This window comes from Panthera leo, chromosome B3 (assembly GCF_018350215.1).
Source record: "Panthera leo isolate Ple1 chromosome B3, P.leo_Ple1_pat1.1, whole genome shotgun sequence".
Classification (NCBI taxonomy): domain Eukaryota; kingdom Metazoa; phylum Chordata; class Mammalia; order Carnivora; family Felidae; genus Panthera; species Panthera leo.
Window position 1 is genome coordinate 101,046,004 of NC_056684.1, and position 24,812 is coordinate 101,070,815.

At 47.7% G+C, this 24,812-nt stretch overlaps 1 protein-coding gene across 2 annotated transcripts; it reads right to left on the minus strand.

The window, feature by feature from the left end:
• Positions 1 to 491: 491 nt before the first annotated feature.
• On the minus strand, positions 492 to 7,637 carry BMP4 (bone morphogenetic protein 4). 2 transcript variants are annotated; one of them, XM_042943268.1, is made up of 4 exons: positions 7,564 to 7,625; positions 4,100 to 4,224; positions 2,620 to 2,946; positions 492 to 1,617 (listed from the first exon to the last, which is right to left on the minus strand). In XM_042943268.1, the coding sequence occupies exons 1-4, from the start codon at positions 7,623 to 7,625 to the stop codon at positions 761 to 763; spliced, it is 1,371 nt and encodes a 456-aa protein (XP_042799202.1). In that variant the 3' UTR covers positions 492 to 760. The 2 variants fall into 2 exon arrangements, with proteins under 2 accessions (XP_042799202.1, XP_042799203.1); XM_042943269.1 differs by having other exon boundaries at positions 495 to 1,617; positions 2,620 to 2,999; positions 7,354 to 7,637.
• Positions 7,638 to 24,812: the final 17,175 nt, after the last annotated feature.

A 24,812-nucleotide genomic window follows, 5' to 3' on the forward strand; every position in this document is an offset into this window, starting at 1 on the left:
ATGTACAAATTAGTTTTGGTTTGAAAATACATCATCGTTGCCTATAATAAATGGAAACACCCTAGCTATCATAAAACTGCAGTGGGAATCATTCCTTAGAGTTGAGACTCTATCCATCACACTCAGCTGGGACGCACCTCTCACAGGTGAGCAAAAACAGAAGATGTACAAGGAGCCCAAATCTGAGTCTTTAATCTGGCCTACTCCTTTCATCCCACTGTTTCTCCAAGGCATGTGTCATCCAGATGGGAGAGGATGCTGCGTCCTTGTTAACATTAAATAGAAATGGAAAACAATTCATCCTGGCAATTACCATCTCTCTACCATCAGTTTACTTCCTGTCCCTCCAACTTCACCACCTCTAGTTACCACCCTCTGACTTCCATCCTGCCCCCAGCCCCTCCTTAACAGAGGGGTTGGAGGGGGGCGGGGGTGGCACATAAATCTCTTTCAAAAGAGATGGGGCAGAAGGAAAAGAGAAAGGATTAAAGAGAAAAGGAACAGTTTACCTTTAAAATAATGACTCATTTTATTTTTTCTTTTAATATGTAGTTATAAATATATTTTGTCAAAATATATGATCAATATGGTCAAAACATTTGCACGTAAAGTCATAAATAAGGTCAAGGTGAATGTTTAGGTTTTTTTTTTCCTTTTTTTTTTTTCTTTTTAAAGATAAAAGTCCAGCTATAAGGAAGCAGTCTGTGTAGTGTGTGGGTGAGTGGATGGGAACTTGTGTGTCCCCAAAGACTGCCTGACGTCAGCGGCACCCACATCCCTCTACTACCATCTCTTGATAATTTTTCAGTACCACCTTGTCATACTCATCCAGGTACAGCATGGAGATGGCGCTCAATTCAGTGGGAACACAACAGGCTTTGGGGATACTGGAGTTGACAGAGTTGACCAGGGTCTGCACAATGGCATGGTTGGTGGAATTGAGGTGGTCGGCCAGTGGAAAGGGGCAGTCCCCGTGGCAGTAGAAGGCCTGGTAGCCTGGTGGGGCCACAATCCAATCGTTCCAGCCCACATCGCTGAAGTCCACGTAGAGCGAGTGGCGACGACAGTTCTTATTCTTCTTCCGGGCCCGCTGTGGGTGATGCTTGGGGCTACGTTTGGCCCTCTGGCGCCGGGTCAAGGCATGTCCTCGGCCATCATGGCCAAAAGTGACCAGGAGGGGCCGGAGCTGGGCCCAATCCCCACTCCCTTGAGGTAACGATCGGCTAATCCTGACATGCTGGCCCTGGTGGGTCCGTGTCTGATGGAGGTGAGTCACCTCAATGGCCAGCCCATAGTTCGGCTGTTTCTCCCGGGTCCAGCGAAGGACCGCAGGGCTCACATCAAAAGTTTCCCACCGTGTCACATTGTGGTGGACCAGTCTCGTGTCCAGTAGTCGTGTGATGAGGTGCCCAGGCACCACTTCTGCCGGGGGCTTCATAACCTCATAAATGTTTATTCGGTGAAAGCCCTGCTCCCAATCGGGGCCCTGGTTCACCTGCTCCCGGAAGAGTCGAAGCTCTGCGGAAGAGACCACCTCGTTCTCTGGGATGCTGCTGAGGTTAAAGAGGAAACGAAAAGCAGAGTTTTCGCTCGTCCCTGGGATGTTCTCCAAATGTTCTAGGCACCGTTGAGGAAAAGAAAAAAGGGAAAAGGAAAAAAAAAAAAAAAAGCACATTAACTTTTTTGAGAGTTAAAAAAGTCAAGAAATAGCTTCAGTCAAGAAGCACTGGGTGATGAATGGTGAATTCTGCTTCCATAGTGGAAGCCTATTTGGGGAAAGAAGCATACCTTTTCATTTGAAGGAGCAGATACACGGGCAGCTAGCAAACCGGCAAAACTTAGCTAGCATGCAGCGAGCACCAAAGACAGAGAGGATCTCCCAACCTCCTTTATATGTCTAATAATTTCCATGTGTCAACTCTTTACTCCACCACCATCAGACTCCCCTTTTAAAGCTCTCTTGGCTTTGTGTACACAGTTTTCTTTACAAGTGGTTATAAAGAAAAAGGGGGGCCAACAGAGCAGAGGCGGGAGGAAACAGGCACACAACTACCCTCTCCCTCTTCTTCCACTTTCGAGTATGTTACTAAACATTTCCCCAGCGATCTTGGAAACACAGAGCATGCCTTGTTGATCATGTTACAGAGGGGAAAATAAATTCCAACACAGTAATGATGCTGGTGGATTAATAACTCAGATTTACTTTGGAAAAGAAACATCCGCTAGGAAACATTCAGATCGGATTACAAGGCCCCTATTGAATAAACCTGACAAACACACAGCTGTAATATTAAATTCAGTAGGTGCTTTGAAAAAAACGGGCAGAAAACCTGGCAGAAAAGACTTTGATATAGCAAAAACACACCGCGGGGGCTAGCCCACGTCTGAGTGGTGTCATTCCCTTGCCCCCGAAACCCCTCCCCTCTGTCTCTAAAAAATAAATTCAGCCACAGCTCTTGGAGGTAAGCAGCTCTGTTCCCGGCCTCCAGGATTTGGGGCTTTGATGTAACCTGAACTCTTGTCCCCCAGGGCTTCCACTGTCCCACCAACCAGCCCTACTAGCGCCCCCCCACCCCCCACCCCCACCCCGCCACCGCCAGACTCTCCTCAGGGACTGACCTTCGTGGTGGAAGCTTCTCACTGTGTTGGCCCTACTGGCGGGGCGCTCAGGGTACTCCAGCCCGACGCTGTGGGTCTGCTCTTCCTCCTCCTCCTCCCCAGACTGGAGCCGGTAAAGATCCCGCATGTAATCTGGGATGACGGCGCTCTTGCTAGGCTGCGGCCGGCGGCGCAGCCCGAACATCTGCAGAAGTGTAGCCTCGAAGTCCCGCAGGAGCTCATGGCTCTGCCCTGAGCGGCGTCCTCCCGCGTGGCCCTGAATCTCGGCGACTTTTTTCTTCCCCGTCTCAGGTATCAAACTAGCATGGCTCGAGCCTCCTAGCAGGACTTGGCATAATAAAACGACCATCAGCATTCGGTTACCAGGAATCATGGTGTCTCTGGGGAGGGGGAGGAGGTGGAAGGTTAAAGAATAAATAAACACCAATAACTGGAGAAATAGAGATGTCTCTGCATATGCATATAAGGCTAGCGATGGAGGGTCAAATGTAAAACAGGTCAGAAAGATCAAGTTTGTGTCTTCTCCCTCACACACCCCCACCATCAGCAGCTGCAGCCATGCACGGCCTGAAAGTAGGAATTGCCCTGTAATTACTTGGTCTAACTTGTTTACAGTCAAATAACCCCAAATCAGATAGCCTCCATCCTGTTAATCTTTTTTTGTCCCAACTGCTATCTGAGCCATGATCTCAGCTTGGTTTCTTCAAGGATAAACAGTTAACATTGAGGGGGTAAGAAAGGGTGGGGGAGGGAGAACTATAATGCCACTGCTCTCCACTTCAGACCTTCAGCCTCTCTCCCTCTTCCTCCACACCCCCCCCCCCCTTCTTCCTCCGCCTTCCTTCCACAACTTCCAGCTGGTTCGGAGCGGGAGGGTGGGCGAAGACACTGGGCAGCAGGGTCCAGAGGCTGAGGCCGAAGTCGTGGTCTGGGAGCTGACCCAGTGACTTGACGGTTTATTTTACTGTGGCTGATGAGTTTGAAATGCCCAGCAAAAAGCATCTGATCGCGCCCGCTACTCACTCACAGGAAAGCAGGGGGGCGGGGGAGTGGGATGATTCCGAGAGAGACCTCTGTGACTTTTGACAAGCAGCTGGGAACATGCACGGGGGCACTAGGTGCTCCCCAGTTAAGTGTGCGTGCGTGTGTGTCTGTCTGTGTGTGTGTGTGTGTGTGTGTGTGTGGTTGCCCAGAAGGTACAACCCGGGGCTGAGGACCTTTCATCTCTTTAGCCCCCTCTTGCTCCCCTTTCTTGCAACGCACCCGATCTGAGAGCGCGAGTGGGAGCAAGCAGCACTTTAAACAAAACCGGTATGCTCAGAGCCCCGCGGCTGCCCGGCCAAGAAGAAAGCGACAGCGCTGCCAGAAAGCGGAGTGTGAACTCTGGAAAAAAGGTCCGACGGGAGGGACACAAGGCGAGCAGGGGTGGGGAGGGCAGAGTGAAATCCCAGGAGGGGGGAAGGAAGAGGTGTCTACTCACTGACAGAAAACAAGGCATATAATAACAGTCCATGATTCTTGACAGCCAATCTTGAACAAACTTGCTGGAAAGGCTCAGAGGAGCTGCGGCAGTGCGTTGCTCTGGATGGCACTACGGAATGGCTCCTAAAATGAATATTTGAATATAATGAGACTCTGGCGCAGACAGACTCTGTTTTTCTTCCAGCCCCTCTGAGTCACGTGAACGCAGAGGGCCCGCCCCGCGCACTGAGGAGCCCGCCCTTCCCGCAGCGGGCGGCGAAAGGGCCCGCGCGCCCTCCCCCCCGCGGCCCCGCCCCCTCGAGGAGAGGCCAACCCCCGCGCCGGCCGCCAGAGCCGCCTGCGGTCCGGGAGGAGCTCCGGGCGGCGCTCGGAGCAGCCCCCGGCCGGTCCCCGGGAGCAGTACGCGGAGGAGCGAGGTCCTCGCTTCTACCTGCGGCGTTCGGTGCAGCGGGCCGGGCCCTCGCCCCCGACCTGAAGCCGGAGGATCTGGGGCTCACTGTATGGGCTGCGCCTCTTGGCGCGAACTCGGTTCAAGTGGGGCCGGGAGCGGGGGCGGCGTCCCGGCAGCTCAAAGCCTCACCAACCGAGGGGCACTTAAAAAGGAAAGCGCTTCGGGACACACAAACGGGCGCGCGCGCACGCACCCCGCCACTTCCTCCCCGGGGTCTCCGCGAGGCCAGATATTTCTAACAGCGACAGCCGGTCACCCCCAGGCGAACGCCTGCGAGTGCTCAGAGGAGCCAGGCTGGTGCTGGAGCTCCTAGCCCAAAGCTGCCACCCCTGTCACGCACCGGGCCGGAGGGGGAGGTGTTGGGCGGAGATCGGTGTGGGAAAGTGGGGAGGGAGCGGCCGTGGGGCTATTTTCTGCGCTCCCATTTCGGAGAATCTCCGCACCGCGTCGGCCGGGGGGTCCTCTCCAAGCAAAGCAAATCCCCAAAGAAAGCGGTCGGCGGGCCATTCAAGGCGGAGGGGAGGACTCAAAAGGAGACGTCGCCGCGGAAAGAGCGCATCACAAGTTTCAGGTCTTAATGTCGCTGAGGTTTTACAACTCCCGACCCAGCGCAGAAACGAAATCCCGCTGCGTTCCAAGGAGTCGAGAAAACCGTGAACAGATTTCGGCCTGCGCTCGACCTCTGTGTCCGCGTCTCTCTCTCTCTCTCTCTCTCTCTCTCTCTCTCTCTCTCTCTCTCTCTCCAGATTGTCTTATTTTTGAAACCACCACTCCTCCCCCCCGCCACTTCCTTCCCCCACCCCCTTCCTCCTTTGCACCAGCTGCAGAGTCGCAGCAAATATTTCTTCAAGAATTCTACCAACCCACAGCTCGAGGAACTACCGGGATGTCCTGCCTAACGGGAGATGCTGCAGGCGTGGGTCGTTCTGCACTGGGGCCTTTTCGAAAACCTGTCCCGCTCGACTCTGCGTCGGCCTCGGCCCGCGCCGGGTCCCAAGCCCCGGACTCCCGCTCCCGTGGCCACTGCACCCGGCCTCCCTTCTCTGCGGCTCTTCCCAGTTCCAGCCTCCAGTCGTTTCAGAGACGGGAAGCTCAACTTGCCCGCCTCTCTCCCTCAAATTTGGTTTCCTTCTCGGGGGCACTCGCGGGAAGCCTTTGAGGAAGAGTAAGGAATCAAGCTCTTAGCCCTCCCTCCGAGCCCGGGCTGCCCGGCGCCGCCCGGCACCGCCGGCCAGGGTGTGGAGGCCGCGGGCGCCGCTGCGCGACGGTCGGCGCCCCGGGAGCGCCGCGCCGCTTCTTGAGCGGCTCTCCGGTTTTCCTGCTCTCGTGCCACCGCAGGGTCTGACTGCGAAAGGGCTGGGAGAGCAAACGGGTTATTTGAGACGCCGGGAACCCTAAAAAAAAAAAGCCCCGTGGGAGGAGCTGTAGAAATGGGAAAAGCAGACGGGGAAGAGCAAGTCCCCGCGGGGCGAAGGGCCGGTGGAAGGGGCGGGCGCCCGGGATCCCCGGACAATCCTCTGCCCCAAGGAATCTCCTAGGGCGGCGGCGGGAGCGCGCGGCGCTAAAACCCGGAGGCTGGACCAAGAGCGGGTTGTGTTTCAATTTCAGATTCCGTAGGATTCGTCTCTAATCACGTTTTCCTCCCCCAATCCGCCCCCCTCATTTTTTGAAATAAAAAGATAAACGTCGAAAAGGATATTCGTCTCCAGAACTTTTTCTTGGGAGTGGGGGGAGGCAGGGATGCAACTCGTGACGATTGTCCTTTACTTCCCCGCCCGAGTCTTCTTCCGACGCCGAAGTTGGCCCAGAGGTGGCCTCAGTTTACTAAGTCTACGTTTGCGGAGGGGGTGGGGGAGCTTAACGTCTCACAAAGCTTTCAGCCCACAAACTGCGATCTTTACAGTCCATCCACCTAAGCGGTGCCCAGGAAGCGTCGGAAGCGTCGGGCCCGACTCCCGCAGGGAGGGGTCCACAAGGACCCAGGAATCCCAGGGCTCTTGCCAGTCGGCTCTGGGCAAGGAGGACCGGCAAGAGCCTGGGTCCGTAGCGAGTCTCGCCAGCGACTCCCCATGGGCCACCACACCGCAGGAAGACGCGTGCCCGGAGAGCGAGGCATCCTGACTATGGTCCCTACAGACCCTACACCAGGAAACGATAGGGGAGAGGCTCCTTGGAGGCTGCAAGTTCATGAAAATAGCTTGTGCAGCAGGCACGTCGTGCAGCGGCATATCGCGTGCTCTCAGGGGCTCCCGCCGGCTGGGGGCCGGGTCGGGTGACACTCCCCTCGACGCAGCCCCTCTGGCGGCGCGCAAGATCCGGAGGCTGCAGGACCGCGCTCCCCGCGAGAGAACCAGCCCTGGTTAGGTGTTCTTTCTCCACCTCGCGGTCCCTCGGCCCTCTCACACTCTCAGGACCTCGGAGCCGACACTCCTTTCTCTCCCGGCCCTTCCCGTCCGGGGATCGCAAACGCCAGTGCCCTCGCAACGCGTTCGTCTCAGGACCCCTCAGTCTTTCCCAGCGACCCGCAACTAGAGGCTTCTCTTTTTCCCTTCTCTTCTGCTCCGAACCTATCAAAGGTGGAAATGGCCCGGGGCCGCCAGACGGAGAAAGTGGCCTGGGTAGAGACAGCAGAAGACGTGGAAGTGCCTTTCAGCGCCAGCATCCCTACCTCTAGCACCACGGTTGGAGAAAAAATAGGCCACCTTTAGCGGTGGCCACAGGCTGAGCCCCCCCGCCGTTCCCCCCAAGGATGCTCCCCGGCCCCCTCTGCCCGGCTCCCCTCGCCAGGTAGCCTTGCTCACCATAGGTCCCTTCAGTAGCGGGCTTGCCAGCAGCAGCTCCCGGGGACCTCTGAACGGCTGCAGTGAACCTGGGCAAGGACCGAGGACTGGGGCGCTGCAGGCTCGAGACGGCGCGGACGGGAATCCCATCAGGGAGAGAGGCGAGCTACTCAGCCCCGAGCGGCCGCAGCGTCTCAGGCTCTCGTCCCTCGGCTCGGGTGCCACACTCACCTAGCTTCCGGACAGGGCTCCGCTCTCCTTCCCTCCCTCCCTCCTCCTCTGCCCTCGTGCATCTTCTCCTTCCCCCTCTTTCCCTCGCTCCCTTTCTTTCTTTCCTTCCTCCTCCTCTTCCCCGGCAGCCCCTCCCTTCTTCCCTCCGCCCTCGCTCGCCTCCCTTTCTGAGATGGGAGCCCCGCCCACATCCTCCCATCCAGCCGCCGGGCCTCGCCTCGCAGGCCCGGGTCCCGGAAGCCCGGGCTGCGCCGGAGTCCACAGCTGCTGCCCCGGCCCGGACGGTGCTGCCTCCAGCCCGGGGAAGAGGCCGGGGCTCACCTGGGGACCACGTGCAGAGGTACTAGAAAGCATGCACCGACTAGTCGCCGTTCCTTCCAAAAATACCCATGGGAGTCTGGGCTTCCCCGAGTTTAGAGTAACTGCAGCCCAAACTGATGATTAAAACACTGAGTAATCACCATTTACCCCGAGTAATTAGAGATAATGAAACACCTCTAAAATCAGGTTATGGAAAAAGGAGCTGTTGGATTGGCTTAAAGAGTGGCCTTCCATAAACTGTTAAAGGATTTCCAAACTGAGAAACAGGCTGTGCGCAGAACTGTGCGCGCTAAGAGGTACTTCTTTGGCTATTGAAAGGTCACCTTACTTCCAAAACATTTTTTTAAATGCTTCTTGTGGAAAGCCTTGGCGATGACCAAAACAAGATGGCCCCAATAAACAGTCTGGTTTCCCCTCCACGACCCCAGGCCTAGCACTTTTGAGGACAGAGGTGGTGTGGAGACAGGCTGGGGCCATGTTTTTACAGTTAGAAAAGTCTGCTTATTGTAACTTAAGAACCACCACAGCAGTAATTTTTGTTGTTATTGTTGTTTATTTGTGGTGCGCCTAGGAATACTGTTAACCTCAGCAAACTGACCTTCTGAGGAGGTAACAACCACTGAAGCCTTTTTGGCCACAGGGAGAAAAGAAAAGATACCCTTTGTTCTGTTATTAAAGGAAGAAAAAGGGTGAAGAGTTGGCCCTGTCCTACGAGAAAGTGTTAGTAATTGTATTAGCAGGGAGGTGGAATGTGTGCTCTAAAACCTTCCCAAACAGGAGCTACTTTCACACAGTGTCTCTGATGAAGCAGTGAGGGAGACAGCAGCAGCATCCCTCTGGTGTACAAACGCGGAAGGGGAAGGACAGCCAGGTTCCAGGAACTTGCCCACAGCCCTGCAGTAAATCACAGCCTCTGCTCTGGAGTCCTGAGCTAATACTGCAGGGCGGGGCTGAGGGTCACAGCCCAGAGCTCCAGGTAGCCAGGCAGTGCTGGAAGACTGAGCGTTTCCTGTCCTGGATTTTTTTTACCCTGGGATCCATACTAACTTCGCTGTCTCAGCAAAATATTTAGATTTTTACTTAAACAGGTATTGGTCCTGCGTACCTCATCTATAAAAACTTTACATTTACACTGTACCTTCAATATTCAGAAAACAGGCACCACTTCCTATGTGGAACACAGATGACCAAGTGGAATTGCATGAAATCAGGGGAACAGCGATGAGGGCAGGGCCAAGATGTCCTGCCATCTTTTCCAAGTTAGGCCTGTGAGGTCTGTTAGCCCCATAATGCCCCAAACAACAAAACAATCTGTATGGCTTTGAGCACTTCCTTTAATTCCCGTGGGTCTCAGTTTCCATACCCACTCTCAATTTAAAAATGATTGAACTTTTTTATTGAAATTCATTAAACATCCATCTTCTTTCATTTTAAATCACTCCTGAGCCCACTTCTTCTAAGAAGCTCTGATTAAACAGGGCAGGGCAATACTACCACCCTGAAAGATGGCCGACAATATCCCTCCAGCTTCCAGCATAATCAGAATCACACCCATAAACAATAACAAAATTCAAATTCCATTGAAGAGTTACCTAGTGTCCATCCGGGGGCATTAGGTTCCTTTAGCACACTGCCTAGAGGAAGGACAGAGCAAATGTTCACCACGCCCCCTCAAATAATTAGTATTGTTTTAAATTATTTTTAAAAAATTTTTAACATTTATTCATTTTTGAGAGACAGAGTGTGAGTGAGAGAGGGGCAGAGAGAGAGGGAGACACAGAATCCGAAGCAGGCTCCAGGCTCTGAGCTGTCAGCACAGAGCCCGACGTGGGGCTCGAACTCACAGAGTGTGAGATCATGACCTGAGCCGAAGTCAGACACTTAACTGACTGAGCCACCCAGATGCCCCTTAAATTATGTTTTAACTTTATTTATTTTGAGAGACAGAACACAAGCAAGGGGTGGGCAGAAAGAGAGAGAGAGAGATTCCCAAGCAGGTTATGCACTGTCAGCGCAGAGTCCTAAGTGGGGTTCGAACTCAAGAACCATAAGATCATGACCTGAGCCAAAACCAAGAGTCAGATGCTTAACCAACTAAGCCACCCAGGCGCCCCTGTTTAGCATTGTTTTAATCATCAATGAAATCTGTTCCTTAATATTTAAACTCAAAAACAACATGATATGCTGTGTTTAAAAGCAGGGCTTTGGGGTGCCTCTGTGGCTCAGTAGGTTAAGCATCTGACTTCAGCTCAGGTCATGATCTCATAGTTAGTGAGCTCAAACCCCACAATAGGTTTCTCGCTGGCAGTGTGCAGCCTGCTTAGATTTCTCTCTCTCTCCCTCTCTCCCTCTCCCTCTCTCTCTCTCTCTCTAAGTAAATAAATAAACTTAAAAAAAAACTCTAAAAAAATGCAAGGCTTTATTTTAAGGCATGAGAAAGTGTGTGTGTGTGTGTGTGTGTGTGTGTGTGTGTGTGTGTGTTCTCACTCAAATGCTTTTGGATAACTGCTATTATCTCATGTGACCGAAGCCTAAATACTAAAATGGCCATTGGCCCACCCATGAGTGTGTGAAACTCACAGTCCAGGAGTTTCTAATTAAGCCACCTGACATACGTTGTTTAGACTCCTATAGGAACCTTTAGATGTGTGATGGAAGAACTCAGCTTCCGTTCTCTCTGGACAGCTTTATACCCAGCCCACATTGTATGCAGTGCAAACCATCTATTACCACCTCCTTTTATTCACTCCTCTTTTCCTTTTTACTTCCAATCTCTCGTGCCAAAGAAGAAATCACTCGTTGCTTAGAGAACTAAATCTATCACAGTCTAGTGATCAGAGTTGGTGAGGGAAATCAGTCCCTATCTGGAGCTTACTTGTGAATCTTGGTGTTTTTATAGAACATAATATAGCTGGGCCAAATGAAACTGTATCTGTTTGAGTCATTTAGATTAGGAGGAGAAATCTATCGTAATTCAAGAGTTGACTATTCCTCTTCTGCTGCTCCTGCTGAATGAAGGGCATTTGTTTGGGTTTTTCCTGGAAAGCATCAAGAAAGAGTAGCTCCACTGCAAGCCCTTAGGACGGCCTTTCTCAAGGTGTGTTCTGAGGACCTTAAACTTCAGAACGAGGCTGGAGGTGCTGATAAAATGCATATTTCCCAGCCTTGCCTGGCTCAGATGTACATCTTTCACAAGGTTTCCTGATAATTCTGAGCACACTAAAGCTTGAGAACTACTGTTTTAAAAGTTATTTCATGTAGGGGTGCCTGGGTGGCTGAGTCGGTTAAGCGTTTGACTTCGGCTCAGGTCACGATCTCACAGTTCATGGGTTCGAGCCCCACATCGGGCTCTGTGCCGACAGCTGGGAGCCTGGAGCCTGCTTCAGATTCTGTGCCTCCCTCTCTCTCTGCCCCTCCCCCACTCGAGCTCTGTGTCTCTCTCTCTCAAAAATAAATAAACATTAAAAAAAGTTAATGAAAAAAGTTATTTCATGTATATTTTCAAGGCTGATAGATACCATTAAAAGGCTGATACCTGGACATTATTAAACAGGCAAGGAATATGCTTGGCTTGTGCTTTATAAGCTGTTAAATACGGTAATTATGGTCTTCGTATATCCAGAGTACACCAAATAGGTCTTCGTAAATGAAAAGATTTCTAACCCTATCGGTGTAGTGGTCCTTACTTCAAGGTCCTTGATTAAGAACCACATCAAGTCATCAAATCTTTGCCAATTAAGTGTCTGCTGAAGCTATGGAGGGATACTTTGAAGGACTCCCCAGTCTTGGTGACTTAAGAAGCAGTAAGATAGATGAATTGGAATTGGAATTGCAAGGGATCTCTGAAACTTTTCTCTTATTAATTCGTTCATTTTTCTCTTATTAATATTTGCCATTTGTTACGTATTTGCTGTCTAGTCCTCACAACAACCCTCATAAAATCCTTGTTACACAGAGGAGAATCTGAAATTTAGACAGGTCTTATAAGTCTCTCAAGGTCACAGAGCTAGTAGGTCGGGGACCCAAAATGCAGACCCTGTCAGTTGGTCTCCACCTCCACATGCAGTTAGCTGGGCTTGCGGAGGGATGGATCCCCATGGCCCAGCTTCTGAGTAAATAAGTCTTGCCCTGGAGGCTTTCCCAAGGCCAAGGCATCAGCAGATGCTGTATCCTTACAGCATGCTGTTACAGAGAATTTCCGGGTATCTTCCCAGTTCTTAGAAGACAGAACAAAATCAAGACCCAGAAGCTTATCTCCTCCTGATCTTATTACATAGCCCACCTTAGGGCAAGACTTTATGTGACCTGCCCTGGGAGGAACAAGTTGTGATCTTGAGAAAGAAACGTTTACCTCTGCTGGGTCTCAATTTCCTCATTGTAAAATGTGAGGACTGACCAAGTTCTTTCTCAGGTCCCAGGATGGAGAAATCATATATCTACTAGTTAAAATCATGGTCAAATGGCTTCACCTCCAGAGTCTTGGGTTTTCTCATTTATAATCTGAGAATTACAATTTCTATTTCTTAATATTCTTACTAGAAGCATTAAATGAGTTCATGTAATAAACTGGCAGGCATAAAGTGCTCAGCAAATATTAGCTATTATTTTTCTTCACAAAGGTAATGATTACAGGAGCAAAGTAGGTGAAGAGTCACTCTGGTGCTGAGTTTTATTTACTGTTAGTGATGCACTTTTTAAAGGAAGGGGTTATATCTCACACTGATTTTATAATCATTAAGGGTGGACACATCTCAGGTATTGATTGTATAAATCCTGTTAATGTGAATCAGCACTGCGCTGAGTTAACACTCATTATGGTTTGAATATATAGATCTGACCCATGAACAAATCTCTGCAAAGATGACTAGTGGCTGTCAAAGTGGACAGGCGTTAACTACTGAGAGCAAAGAAATAATAGGCTAGATGACATAGCTGAAACATTTTCCATCTCTAATTTTTCTGATCTCTAACGTCTCTGACTTTTAACAATTTTTCTCTCTACTTCTTGTTGAAATGTAAACCCATTTCCTTTACCCTGGTGTGAAGAAGAAATGTAAGCCTGATTGCCAAGTCTTCCTTCTCTGGTTATTTGAGACTGTGGTCAACCCTTGATACACCTCACTCAAAGCTAAATAATACTGGATTCTAATATTTTCTCATGAATAAAACAAACTGTAATACTATTTCAGTTTCCTGTGCCTTAAATTATTGTCTTGCTACTTTCTGGAATACAGTTCTTTTTTAAAATTCCTTCAAAACAGACCATCAAATATGGACAGAGAATTCTAATCAAGACCCCAGAGAGATCAGACAGATAAAAAGACTGCTTTTATGTCTTAACATATTTAACATGTGGATGGCAGACAGGGCAAGGATATTGAAATTTCTCTTTCCAAAGAGGATGGCATGGCAAATAATGAAGGATATTTGGCTTGCTGTTTTAAGCTTCCCCTGCTAAAAAGTCATCAACTGTACCCACTTGCTTCTATAGCAGAGATGCTCTTTAGAAATAAATTATTATGCAATGTATCGAGAAGGTTAAAACTTTGGAAATTTTCTATCTCAGCATGTACATACTCTCTTTCTCTCCCTGTTGTACCTTAACAGCGTGACCTGGATGAAAATGCAGTGTCACGATGGCATGAGTTTTGGAAGCAGGGACATCACCCTGTACCAAATGAGTTGTTATGGTTCCCCAACCAGATGTCAATTGGGCAATACCATCTAACATTCTGTCCTCAATTCAAGCTAATAGCTTTCTACCCTTTTGCAAGGAAAGTTTTGTCCAAAGGAATATGTGATTCCAGTATTTTTTATTGTACAAATAAAACTTGGTGTGTTTACAAATAGTCTAAATATTGCATGAGGGGGGAATCCTTTTCACCAATATCTCCCTCAAGAATAAATGTATATTTGTAACCGTTCAGGGATTATGTATAGATAGAACAAACATTCAAAAATGCTTGTTAATGTTCACTTTGTGAACATTCATCAAGTTGTACCATGAGATTTGTGCACTTTTCTATTCGTGTTATATATCAATAAACGTTTACTGAAAATATCCTTTTGAAATCATTCCTTAACGTTACTTTCTTTGACCATCGTCTGAAGCCCAGAAGAAAGAGACAACGTTTCTTGTCACCTCAGGTAACCAGGGGGTCGGGAAGGGCAAAGCTAAGAGAAGCACCATCTATAGTTCCATGGTGGCCACAGCGCCAAGGAAATGGACTTGTGGCTTCAGGGAATCCACTCTGGGGCCTCCCAAAGAAGAGCAGTTGAAGCAACCAGGGCCTGGCCTCTGGGGAACAGTGCTGCCCAAGATAAGAGAGCAAGATACTTGATGTGCCCCTGCACTCTTCTGAAGCCCAGGGAGGGCCAGAACCGCTGGGCCAGAAAAGAAGCTCCTGAAGGCCTATGCACTTTGGACTTAGCTCTTCCCCTCCCTGGCTTCTCTGGCCGAGAGGCTCCGACAGGGCATTACAATGCGTCAGTCTTGGGGGGGGGGGGGGGGGGGGGAGGCAGGGACAGAAGTGCACTAAGCCCAAAGAAAAAATAACAGCTCTGGAGAAAGAAATGGGCTCCATCTCCAGATTCTGGGAGTCCTAGGCTTGGCGACTAGGCTGCAGAGAAGGGCTGGGGACCGGATAGTAATGCAGAAGACGGGGCTCCGAAGGAGCGCCTCTCATGATGCCCAGCTCGGATGCAGACATGGCTATTAGGTGCATGTGGCCTTGCGTCCCAAGGGCCAGGCACCGAGATCACGAGACCACGCAAGCTCCGGTTAAGAAAGCGTGCGGTGAGAGGCTGCGGGAAAAGGACCGGCCTGCGTCTGCGGAGAGCGGAGACGCACCCGGCCCTCACCCGCGGCAGGCAGACGGAGAAGGAGGCGCCGACACCCGGAAATTCCGAGGCACTCCGTCCCTTCGCCGGCTGCAGGTGCGTAGCAGGCCGGGGACACGAGCCTCGCCAGCCCCGGTGCGTCCTCCCGGGTCAGAAGCAGGCGTGGGCTTCCCCGCGGGCCCTCCAACGAACGTCCACCGGCGTCCCCGAGGCCCGAGGGCCACGGAGGGGGCGGAGGCTCGGGAGGCTGCGGCCCCTCTCCTCCGGCACTCCCTGCGCGTCGCGGCCCGGGGTGAGCGGCCCAAGGTGCCGGTGCCGGCGCCGGCTGTTGGACGCCACCCGGCTCGCCTCCCAGGGTCCCTCCGCCGCAGCCTCCTGCCGCGCGGCGGCCTCTGGCTCTGGCCTTGGCCCCTCTGGCTCGGCGGCTGCACCTTCCTACCTGCGAGAGCTCGCCCCGCTCTCAGACTCGTTTTGCAAGATTTGTGCTCCAGGTGCCTAACCTGACCCCCACTTAAATAAACAGCGAGCGCCCCCCGCCACCTGGGCTAGCCACCCGCACAGAATTTCCGTGCACCCGCGAGAGTGGCTCCACAGAGCTCCCACTTCTTTCTCCCTCTACCTCGACCTGGAAACTCTGGACTATTCCTGCAGAAGGAGGGGTGGGGGGTGGGGAGAATAGAAGGAAGACGGAGAGGGAGGGAGAAGAGGAGCACCGTCCTAACGTGGTTCCCGCGACAAGTTTGCTCCAGCTCTCTCCAGCACCCCCCACTCCCACCCCTTAGATATGTTGGGGCACAGGGTACTAGAGTCCTGCTTCCACTCGCTGAACATTAAATTTGGATAGTATTTGTTAACCTTGCCCCTTGCTCCCCACCCCATGCCCTCCTCTACCGGTTCCGTCTTTAGATAAGTTGTCCAGACTGCAGACTCTGGTTTTTCCCATCAAGTAAGGAAAAGAGTGAGCTTCCTCAGGGGCCTAGGCTTCTGGGACCTGCCATTTCTACTTGCCAAGCCCAGCAGTGATATCTGCCAGTTTATGCAACACCAGGGAGGGGAGATTAATAAGGCTAGGAAGAGGAGGAGCAGGGATCTGGCATGGAGAAAGCCAGCAAGGAAGAGGGTGCTGGAAGAGGCTTCAGATGGCCTCTGGTGGGGCAGTGGATCATTGCCAAACAACCTGGGGGACCCTGGCCTTCCCTCAAGAGAGGTAAAAATGAAACATGACAAGGACACTCCTTTATCCAGTACATAGGAATGTCAGGCTGGATTTTGAAGACTTTGCCTCAGAATTCTGATTTCCATTCTGAAAATCTTTTTCTTCCTTCGTCACTTCCTACCAGTGTTAGGGTGTCTTCAGTTTGCACCAGAATGTGCTGTGCCGCTCCTGCATCTGATTACTTCTTTAGCTGGAACCTGAGAAAGTTGGATAGTATGGTTTTATGTCCCCACCTTTAGACTGAATTAGGAAGAAAAAAAAAAAACACACAACAAAACAGAAATAGAAACTGGAGGACTGAAAAACAAAAGGTCTTAGTGGAATATGAAAGTGAGAGCTAGCATTCTTTGTTGTATTTAAATTAAATGCTAATCTAATTTTAGCAGTAGTTTAAATTAGAGATTCTTAAACGTGCTAAGTGGCATCATTAAGGATCCCTAGATGGATTTTAGGAGATCTGTGAAAACCACAAAATTTAGGCATACAATGATGGAGGTGGATGTAAAAGTGCAGGGAGGAGGCATAATTTTATTGAATTTTTAAAGGGGTTTGGACCCAGGAAGGGTTAAAAACCTGCAGAATATGTTGCATGCCATCCCTTTCTTATCGGAGAATGTCTCCAAGCTTCACACACACACACACCTTGACTCAGTGGTACATAGCTTTCACACTCCGGAGCAAAATGTTCTTAACTGTTCATTGAGATAACAGAAATGTCTGTTTAGAGCCAACACCCATAGGGGAAAGGATCCTGGTGGAAAAACAGAAAAGTAACCTGGATCTCAGGTCCCTGCTCTGCTCCGTGTTAGCTGTACCCTCCACTTACCCACCTAAGACTCCTGAGAGTCTTAGTTTATGGAAGTGCTGGGGTGTATGTGAAACTAATTCACAGATCACAAAACATATGGCTAGTGGCATTTACTTATGAAAATAAATGCTTATGTTCCACATGCTAGTTATAATTAGATGAACAATTATGTAAATAATTATAATTAGGTGAATATTTGCATATTTTCTTCCACCATATACTTACACGGAAAATCAACATACTTTGGATTCCTGACCATTCTTAGGCATGTTCATGTTTCATTATTTCACTTAATCTTTGAAACAATTTATGACTGGTATATTATAGTTATCCCCTCCCCCCCCCTTCTGCCCCTTTTTTTTATTTGAAGAAAGAAAGCCAAAAAGAGGTTAAGTCAATTGCCCAAAGCCACCCAACTAACACCAGATTTCAACTTCAGATGAGATCCCTACTTTAAAGAAGGGATATTAGGAAAAAAAAAAAAAAAAAAAGAAAAAAAGCAAATTTTGTTTAGATTTAGGTAAATTTAATTTCTATGGTACTTGTGCATTCTGTGCAAAGTATAAGTTTTTAAATTAGAGCAGCCACTTCCTTTTCGTTTCCTCCATGTTTTGGGTTCACCAGCAAATTAATGGAAATTTATACACATAGTTCCTTATTAGTGGCACCTATGCTTCAACTAATAAGGCAGCCTTGGAAGAGAAAGAACGCCTCTGCCCTCCACTCCCGTAATTCCTTCCGGTAACCCTCTGTAGGAAGCACTGTCCCCTTTGGCAGCTGACAAATGGCGAAACTCCTCCAAACAGTTCAGTGTCTCAGCCAAGTGAGTTAGTAAGAACGTAGATCTTTTTTTTGGCTATACCATCAAGTCATAGAGCTAATGAAAACAGAACGGACTTATTTTGCTGTTCCCTGGTACATTAAAAGGTACATTAAAAGAAGTGCTGGAAGCCCTGGTCCACCAGTATTTCTTCTAAACACTTTCTTATGCCTTTAGCATTTGTATGTGGGTTTGTTCAACAGATAGTTCTCCTATTTTGTTTCTCTTTAGCATAAAACCCATAATACCAAACTCTACACTACTTAGTTTGTGGAAGCTCCAGAGAGCAGGCAGACATCTGTTCTTGATCTTTAATTATGCTTTAATTATGGCTTGAGAACCAGTATCACAGAAAATGAGTTGCTGGAGGGCAAGGCCCAAAAGCAAAAACAAAACAAAACAAAAAATATGGACCATAGTAGGCACCCTGCTCAAAAAAATTATGTATACTGGTATGTTTCTGTAAAGGCCTCAGGTTGCTAGGCTGGAGTAATTGATGAAAACATCTCCGTAACATGCACTTAAGTAAGGGGGAATTGACGAAATGATTTTTCAAAGTGCAGTAGCCCATGTAGTGTGATTTTTTAAAAATAGACTTGATGTCAGAGAGCCTGGTTTTAGGTATAGCTACACCAGTGCATACTAGATGTTTGAACCTGGCTGGATATGGGATTTCATTTCTGGAGGCTGCCATTTCTTCATGAGTTATATGGGCTAGGATCTCTACACTTTCAGTTGTCAACAAGCTTTTTCTGTAAAGGACCAAATAGCTAATTATTTACGCTTTGTGGGCCACATACTGCCTCTATTTCTTCCCCTCCTTCCCTCCCCCCTTATCTTGCCCCCATTTCCTTCTCCTCCTCCTTCCTTTCTCTTTCTTCTCTTCCCTTTTCCTCCTCCCACAACTGTTTACAGATGTACAAACCATTCACGTTAGGTTGTTAGGGCTTCTGTACCAAAGCACCACAAAGTGTGTGGCTTAAACATCAGAAATGTATTGTCTCACAGTTCTGTAGGCTACAAGTTGACATCATCCGGTCAGCAGAGTTGCTTCCCTCTGGGGACATGAGGAAGAGTTTGGTCCATGGCAATCTTTGGCGACCCTTGGTTTATAGAAACTTCAACCCAGCCTCTACTCTGACAGTCACACAGCGTTCTCCCTGTGTGTCTGCATCCAAATTTCTCCTCTTTGTCAGGACACCAGTCATACTGGGCTAGGGGCCCATCCTACTCCAGTATGACCTCATCTTAACTAATTATGTCTGAATTGACCCTGTTTCCAAATCAAGGTCACATTCTGAGATGATGGGGGTTAGGTTTCAACATATGAGTTTTAGAAGGACACAATTCAATTCATAGATCATTCTTGGCTCGTGGACCATACAAACATAGGTTGCAAGCAATAGTTTGCTAATCTCCTTAGTAAGGCCCCTGTTCATTCAAAAGTCCTATAATTCTCTATTCTTCATGACTTTAAATCACAAATTGTCTTATGCTATCCATTTACTTAACATTTTTTTTTATTGAACATTTACATATGCTAGGCACTGTCCTAGATTCTGGTGCATAGCAATGAAAAAAATGGATTAAGGGGCGCCTGGGTGGCTTGGTCGGTTAAGCATCCGACTTCGGCTCAGGTCATGATCTCACGGTCTGTGAGTTCGAGCCCCACGTCGGGCTCTGTGTTGACAGCTCAGATCCTGGAGCCTGTTTCAGATTCTGTGTCTCCCTCTCTCTCTGCTCCTCCCCTGTTCATGCTCTGTCTCTCTCTGTCTCAAAAATAAATAAACGTTAAAAAAAATTTTTTTTTAAATGGATTAAAAATCCTTGTCCTGGGTCTTACAATCTAGTAGGGAAGGCAGACCACCAACAAGTAAATATGAACAACTTATAGCATGTTAGATGGAACGAAGTACCAAGAATAAAAATAAAGTGGGAAAGAGATATAGCAATGGGGTTGAATTTTAAGAGTAGTCACGAATGCATCACAGAAAAGGTAATATTTGAGCAGACACCTGAAGGAGACAAGGGACCCGGCCACATGGATATTGGGGGAAATTGTTTCATGAGAAGGAAAAGCACTGTAAATTCTGAGGTGGAAGTGGGCCAGGAAACAGCTAAGAGGCCAGTATGCTTAAGTGGAGTGAGCCAAGGAGGGGAGGGGCTGGATATTTGGAGATGGGGTCAGAGAGGCAGAGGGGGTAAGAGGTTAAATGGTGTATGGTCTTGTACACCATAGTAAGAGCCAGTGTCAGGACTCGGTTGAGGTGAAGGAGGTACTCAGGGCTCACTATTTAAGGAGGTGCTCACCCTCACAGTGGTGCAAGTGCAGGGTGAGTCCCTGAGAGTGAGAACCTCCTTAAATGCTGTGCCCCAGGTGCCTCCCTCACCTCACCCAGCTCTGGCCCTGGAAAGGGCTTTGGCTTTAATTAGGAAGCCTCTGTTGGGTTTTCAGCAGAGGAGTGGAATGACCAGCATTACATTTTATCAGGATCACCCTGGCTGCTGTGTTGAGGGCAAGGATCGAATAAAGGGGGCCAAATAGAGGGTTGTTCGGATAATTTCCAGAGTAAAATGGTGAAAAGGTCCATGCCTGGTGACCCGCCAAGGATTGGACTACCTCATACAGCTATCAGACACATAACCAGTGGGCCTTGGGTTGTCTTTTCTTTTTGTTCTCACTCAACATTCTTTGGAGGTTACCTACATTCTAGACTGTATGTTAGGTGCTGGGGTTCCAATAATGAACAAGAATGGTCACTGACTCAAAACATTAATAGTTTCTTTCCTTCTTCCCTTTCTTCCTTCCTTCTTTCCTGCCTTCTTATTTCCCTCTTCCCTTCCTTCTTTAAATATTTTGAAATTGAAAACAAAAACCCTGCCTCAAAGCTTATCTTTTAGGGAATTCACCATACATGCTGAGGTTTTCTGGTCCAGGCCCTCCATTTCTGCTCCATTTGGAGTAGTATATAGATGGTAGTGAGCATCGAGGAAGGATTTAGGAAATCAGTCATTATTTGTTATGATTCCTCATGGGAATACTACATCTCCCTTTCAGTTGTAAGATTGGGGAACTTTTAGGTCCAGAAGGTTTGCTGTCCTCATACTCAACCTTTCATTTTATAAACGAAGAGACTGAGACCCAGAGAGATCAACCCACAATTAGCTACTTATTGGTAGACTATGGCAGACCGTATTTTTCAAAACTAGCTGCAACAATGTCTTCCATCCCACATGCTCTTGAATGTGACATTGACACTCTTCCCATGGAGAAATGAGTGGTTTTCTATTGCTGCTATAACAAATTACCACAAACTTAATGGCTTAAAACAACACAAGTCTATTATCTCACATTTCTGGAGATCAGAATTCCAAACTGGATTTTACTAGGTTAAAATCAAAGATCACAGTAGGGCTGTGTTTTTTCTGGATGCTCTAGAGAACATCTATTTCCTTGCCTTTTCCGGCTTCTAGAAGCTGTTGGCGTTTCTTGATGCCTGGCCAGCATCACTCCATCTTCTGCTTTCACATCACCTTTCCTTTTCTGACTCTGAGCCTTCTGCCTCCTTATTAAAGGGACACTTGTGATTATACTGGGCCCACCCAGATGATCTGGATTATCTCCCCATTGCAAAGTCCTTAACTTAATCACATCACAAAGTCCCTTTGCCAGGTAAGGTAACCTAGTCACAGGTTTGGGGATTAGGACATGGGCCTCTTTAGGGGATTTGTTATTGTGCCTACCACACTGGGTAAGCCCATGACGAGAGCAAAATTGGGCTGTGGTATTCCAGGACTCAGCCATGAAAGTGATACTGCTTTCAACTGGTTGTCTTGAATCAATTGCTTTTAGAACCCAATTGCCATTGCCATGCTGTTAGGAGACCCAACTAACCCAAGCAGAAAGGCTACAAGGAGAGACCACATGTGGGTGTTCTGGCTGGCAGCCAGCATGTGAATGAAGATGCCTCCAGACGATTCCAGTTGCCAGCTGTTGCATTACCCCCAACTTTCAGATATTCCCACCTGAGGCCCCAGACTTCACAAAGGAAAGATACGTATCGTCACTATGCCCTGTTCAAATTCCTAATCTACAGAAAATGTGAGAAAAAAAATAATTGTTGTCTTAAGCTACTAAGTTTGGGGATGATTTGGTGTACAGCCATAGGAGACTGATACAATGGGCTGTGACCAGACCTTCAGTTTCTCAGTCCCAGTGCTTTTGACACCTCAAATATTGCCTCTCAGTCAAGCAAGAGCAGTGAGCAAAAATCATTTATTGAGCACCTATTAGGAGAAATGCCTTTTGGGAAATTTAAAAGTCTATAAAACTTGCTCTTCACCTTCAGAGAATACTCTTTAATTCTGGCGGGAAAGATGTACAGAAAGCACCTGTCAAGAGTGAAGTTAGGAGGCTGATGCACTAGTCATGGTAAGAGGTGGTAAGATCCTGAACCTTGGACACGGCACTGGACAAAAGGAAAAAATTAGAGTCTGAGAAGTTTTCTGAGGATTAGTTGACAAGAACTTCCAGGTGATGGACATGCAGAAAGAGAAGTAAGGGTAAAGAGGATTCTGTTGTTTCTAGCCATTAAAGCAGATGGGAAATCTAAGAGGAAAGGCAGGTTGGAGGACCCTTTATGCTAAATAAATTCAGTGTCTGGTAGGAATTTCCAGCTGGGGGAAGCAGAATGCCCCCATGCCCATGTGTTGCCATGCCAAGCCCCAACCTCCCTAAGGACCTCGCCCTATGTATCACTTCACCTGGCTGTTGATTTGTATCCTTTAATATTCTTTGTAATAAATCAGTAAACTAGTGAGTAAAAAAAAAATCAGTCTCTGGTCATCCATGAGGCTAATCTATGTTTTAGAAAGCATTTTTACCATTAAATAATGCTTAGTTCCCAATGACAGAACATCTAAAGGACCAACGAGGGTCGCTGTAAGAGGTACTACTGTGTAGGCAAGGAGGTAGAATTCCCACCATCCGTTACCATGAGCAAATCTGATCTTCAGTATCATTTCTCATGGGTAGTGCAGTTTTGCATAAACTTGTTGCATTTGTTCATCACAGCAAATCACAGGTTAGGTAAAAAGAGTGGCGGTGTCACCATTTTGCTACTTAGAAAACATTCAGAAGTGGCTGGGCGCCACTCCTTCCCCGTGTGTGCTTCCTCTCCAACGGAGTTTCTCATGTCTCAGGGAAAAGGCAAGTGATTTTGCTTCCATTCTCTGGTGAGCCTCAAGGTATGTTCATGTGAACCGCAAAGATACAAGCAAACAAGAATTTGCTAACAGGAGCATGTCTATTTTATTTCCATAATGGGTCACTTTCACAGTGGGCTACAAAGTTTGCTTCCACATAATTACAAATACAGTATTTCCTACTCTATCTGAGAAACTCAAATCATAATCATGGAATTCTCCATTTTTATCACCGTCCACGACTTCACAACCAATTCCTCCGCACTCCTGCCTATAGAAGCTGCTCTAGGAATTTACCCGAGCCACAGATGAATTCTCTGTTTCGTTTTATTCTCCATGTGAGCAGAAGTGTTGTGCCATGACTCCACTGAAAGTTAGGGAAGCTATGACAGAGACACCTGGAACATATTAAAATGGTTGAGAAAAAAATCGAAAGACTTTATACGTTTTGTGGTCTCAGATGGGACATACATAAAAAATAGGGATCTCAGGGGCACCTGGGTGGCTCAGTTGGTTAAGCATCCAACTTCAGCCCAGGTCATGATCCCTCCGCTTGTGAGTCTGAGCCATGTGTGGGGCTCTGTACTGGATCCTGCTTCAGATTCTGTTTCCCTCTCTCTCTGCCCCTCCCCCATTCATGCTCTTTCTTTCTCAAAAATAAATAAAGTATTTAAAAATTTTTTAAAAATAGGTATATCAATACTCCAATTCAGTTTTATTAAATAACATTTTTTCCTGATTCAAAATGAATACAATTTTATTTGAAATATTTTAGAAAGAATGTGAAAGGCACTAAGCAAAAACAAAATTCCTTTGTGAGCTTTTCACCCAGAGAGAACTATTATCAATAGTTTGATGAAAATACTTCCAGATTCTTTGTTTTTTTTTTTTGCAAATATACACTTAAAAACATTTCTAATGTAATTTTGCTGCACCTACTGGTTTGCAAGCTGATTTTTAAAAACTAGCCTTTGTATTGATACATCATGGAGATCTTCATATGTCAGATTTTATTCTTGAAGCCAATGTGAGTTTTCTATAGGCTGAATGTATTTATTATATGAATATTTTATCTATGACACATTTATCTTTTCTCTCCTCAAGTGTTTGTTAATTCAACAAACATTTACTGTAGACCCACTGTAGGTCAAGCACTGTTGCCAACATTGGGGATACAAAGGAGAATGAACCAGACAAAATCATTGCCATCTTTGAGCTTACATTCAAAAAGAGAAGGCAAACAATAGTCAAATAAACATGTGATAGATACAATGTTAGGTGGTGTTAGAATAGTATTTCTCCTATTGTTTTAGAAAAACAGAAAGAATTACAAAAGTTTTGCATACAGACTTCAATTGGTCCTGATTTGTATATTTACCACCAAATCTAATTTAATAAAAAGAAACAGCTTACAGTCTTCATCTGTGGTTTGGATTTAAGTGTATTGTAACTGCCACCAGCAGCCTTGGGGACTCATGAATGTTTCAGTTATCTGGTGCTTCATAATAAATAGCCCCCAAACAGAGTGGCTTAAAATAACAACTTATAGTCATCTCTTATGTACTGTAGATTGACTGGGCTCAGCTGGGCACTTGTTGCCTGAGCTCTTATGCAGTTGCAATCAGATGGGGCCTGGGCTACAGACAGCTGAATGTTCAACTGGGCTGGATGTCCAAGATGGCTTCTTCCCTACGTGTTTGGCACCTCACTGAGATGGCTGAGATTGGTGGGGGTGGGGGTGGGGGAAGGAGGTGGAAAGATGTCCCTTTTTTTCCATGCAGCTTCTCAACATGGATAACTTGGGCTTTATCATGGCATGGTGGTCTCATAGTACTTAGACTTCTTATATGGTAGCTGACTTCCACCAGAGTGAGCTTTCAAAGAACCCAAGGCAGAAGCTATTAGGTTTATTATGACCTAGCCTCAGAAATCACATAAACCACTCATACCATATTCTATTAGTTACATAAAGCCTGCCTAGATTCAGTGAGGGAGGGGTCTATGCAAGTGTGTGAATGCCAAAAGGCAGTGTTCATTGC

Bases quoted from the DNA above. Each gene is read 5' to 3' on its own strand.
- BMP4 (XM_042943268.1), bottom strand. From the start codon at position 7,625: ATGCACGAGGGCAGAGGAGGAGGGAGGGAGGGAAGGAGAGCGGAGCCC. The intron at 4,225-7,563 runs GTGAGTGTGGCA...TATTCATTTTAG, and splicing joins GAGCCCTGTCCGGAAGCTAG to GAGCCATTCCGTAGTGCCAT. The intron at 1,618-2,619 runs GTCAGTCCCTGA...AACGGTGCCTAG, and splicing joins GAGAAGCTTCCACCACGAAG to AACATTTGGAGAACATCCCA.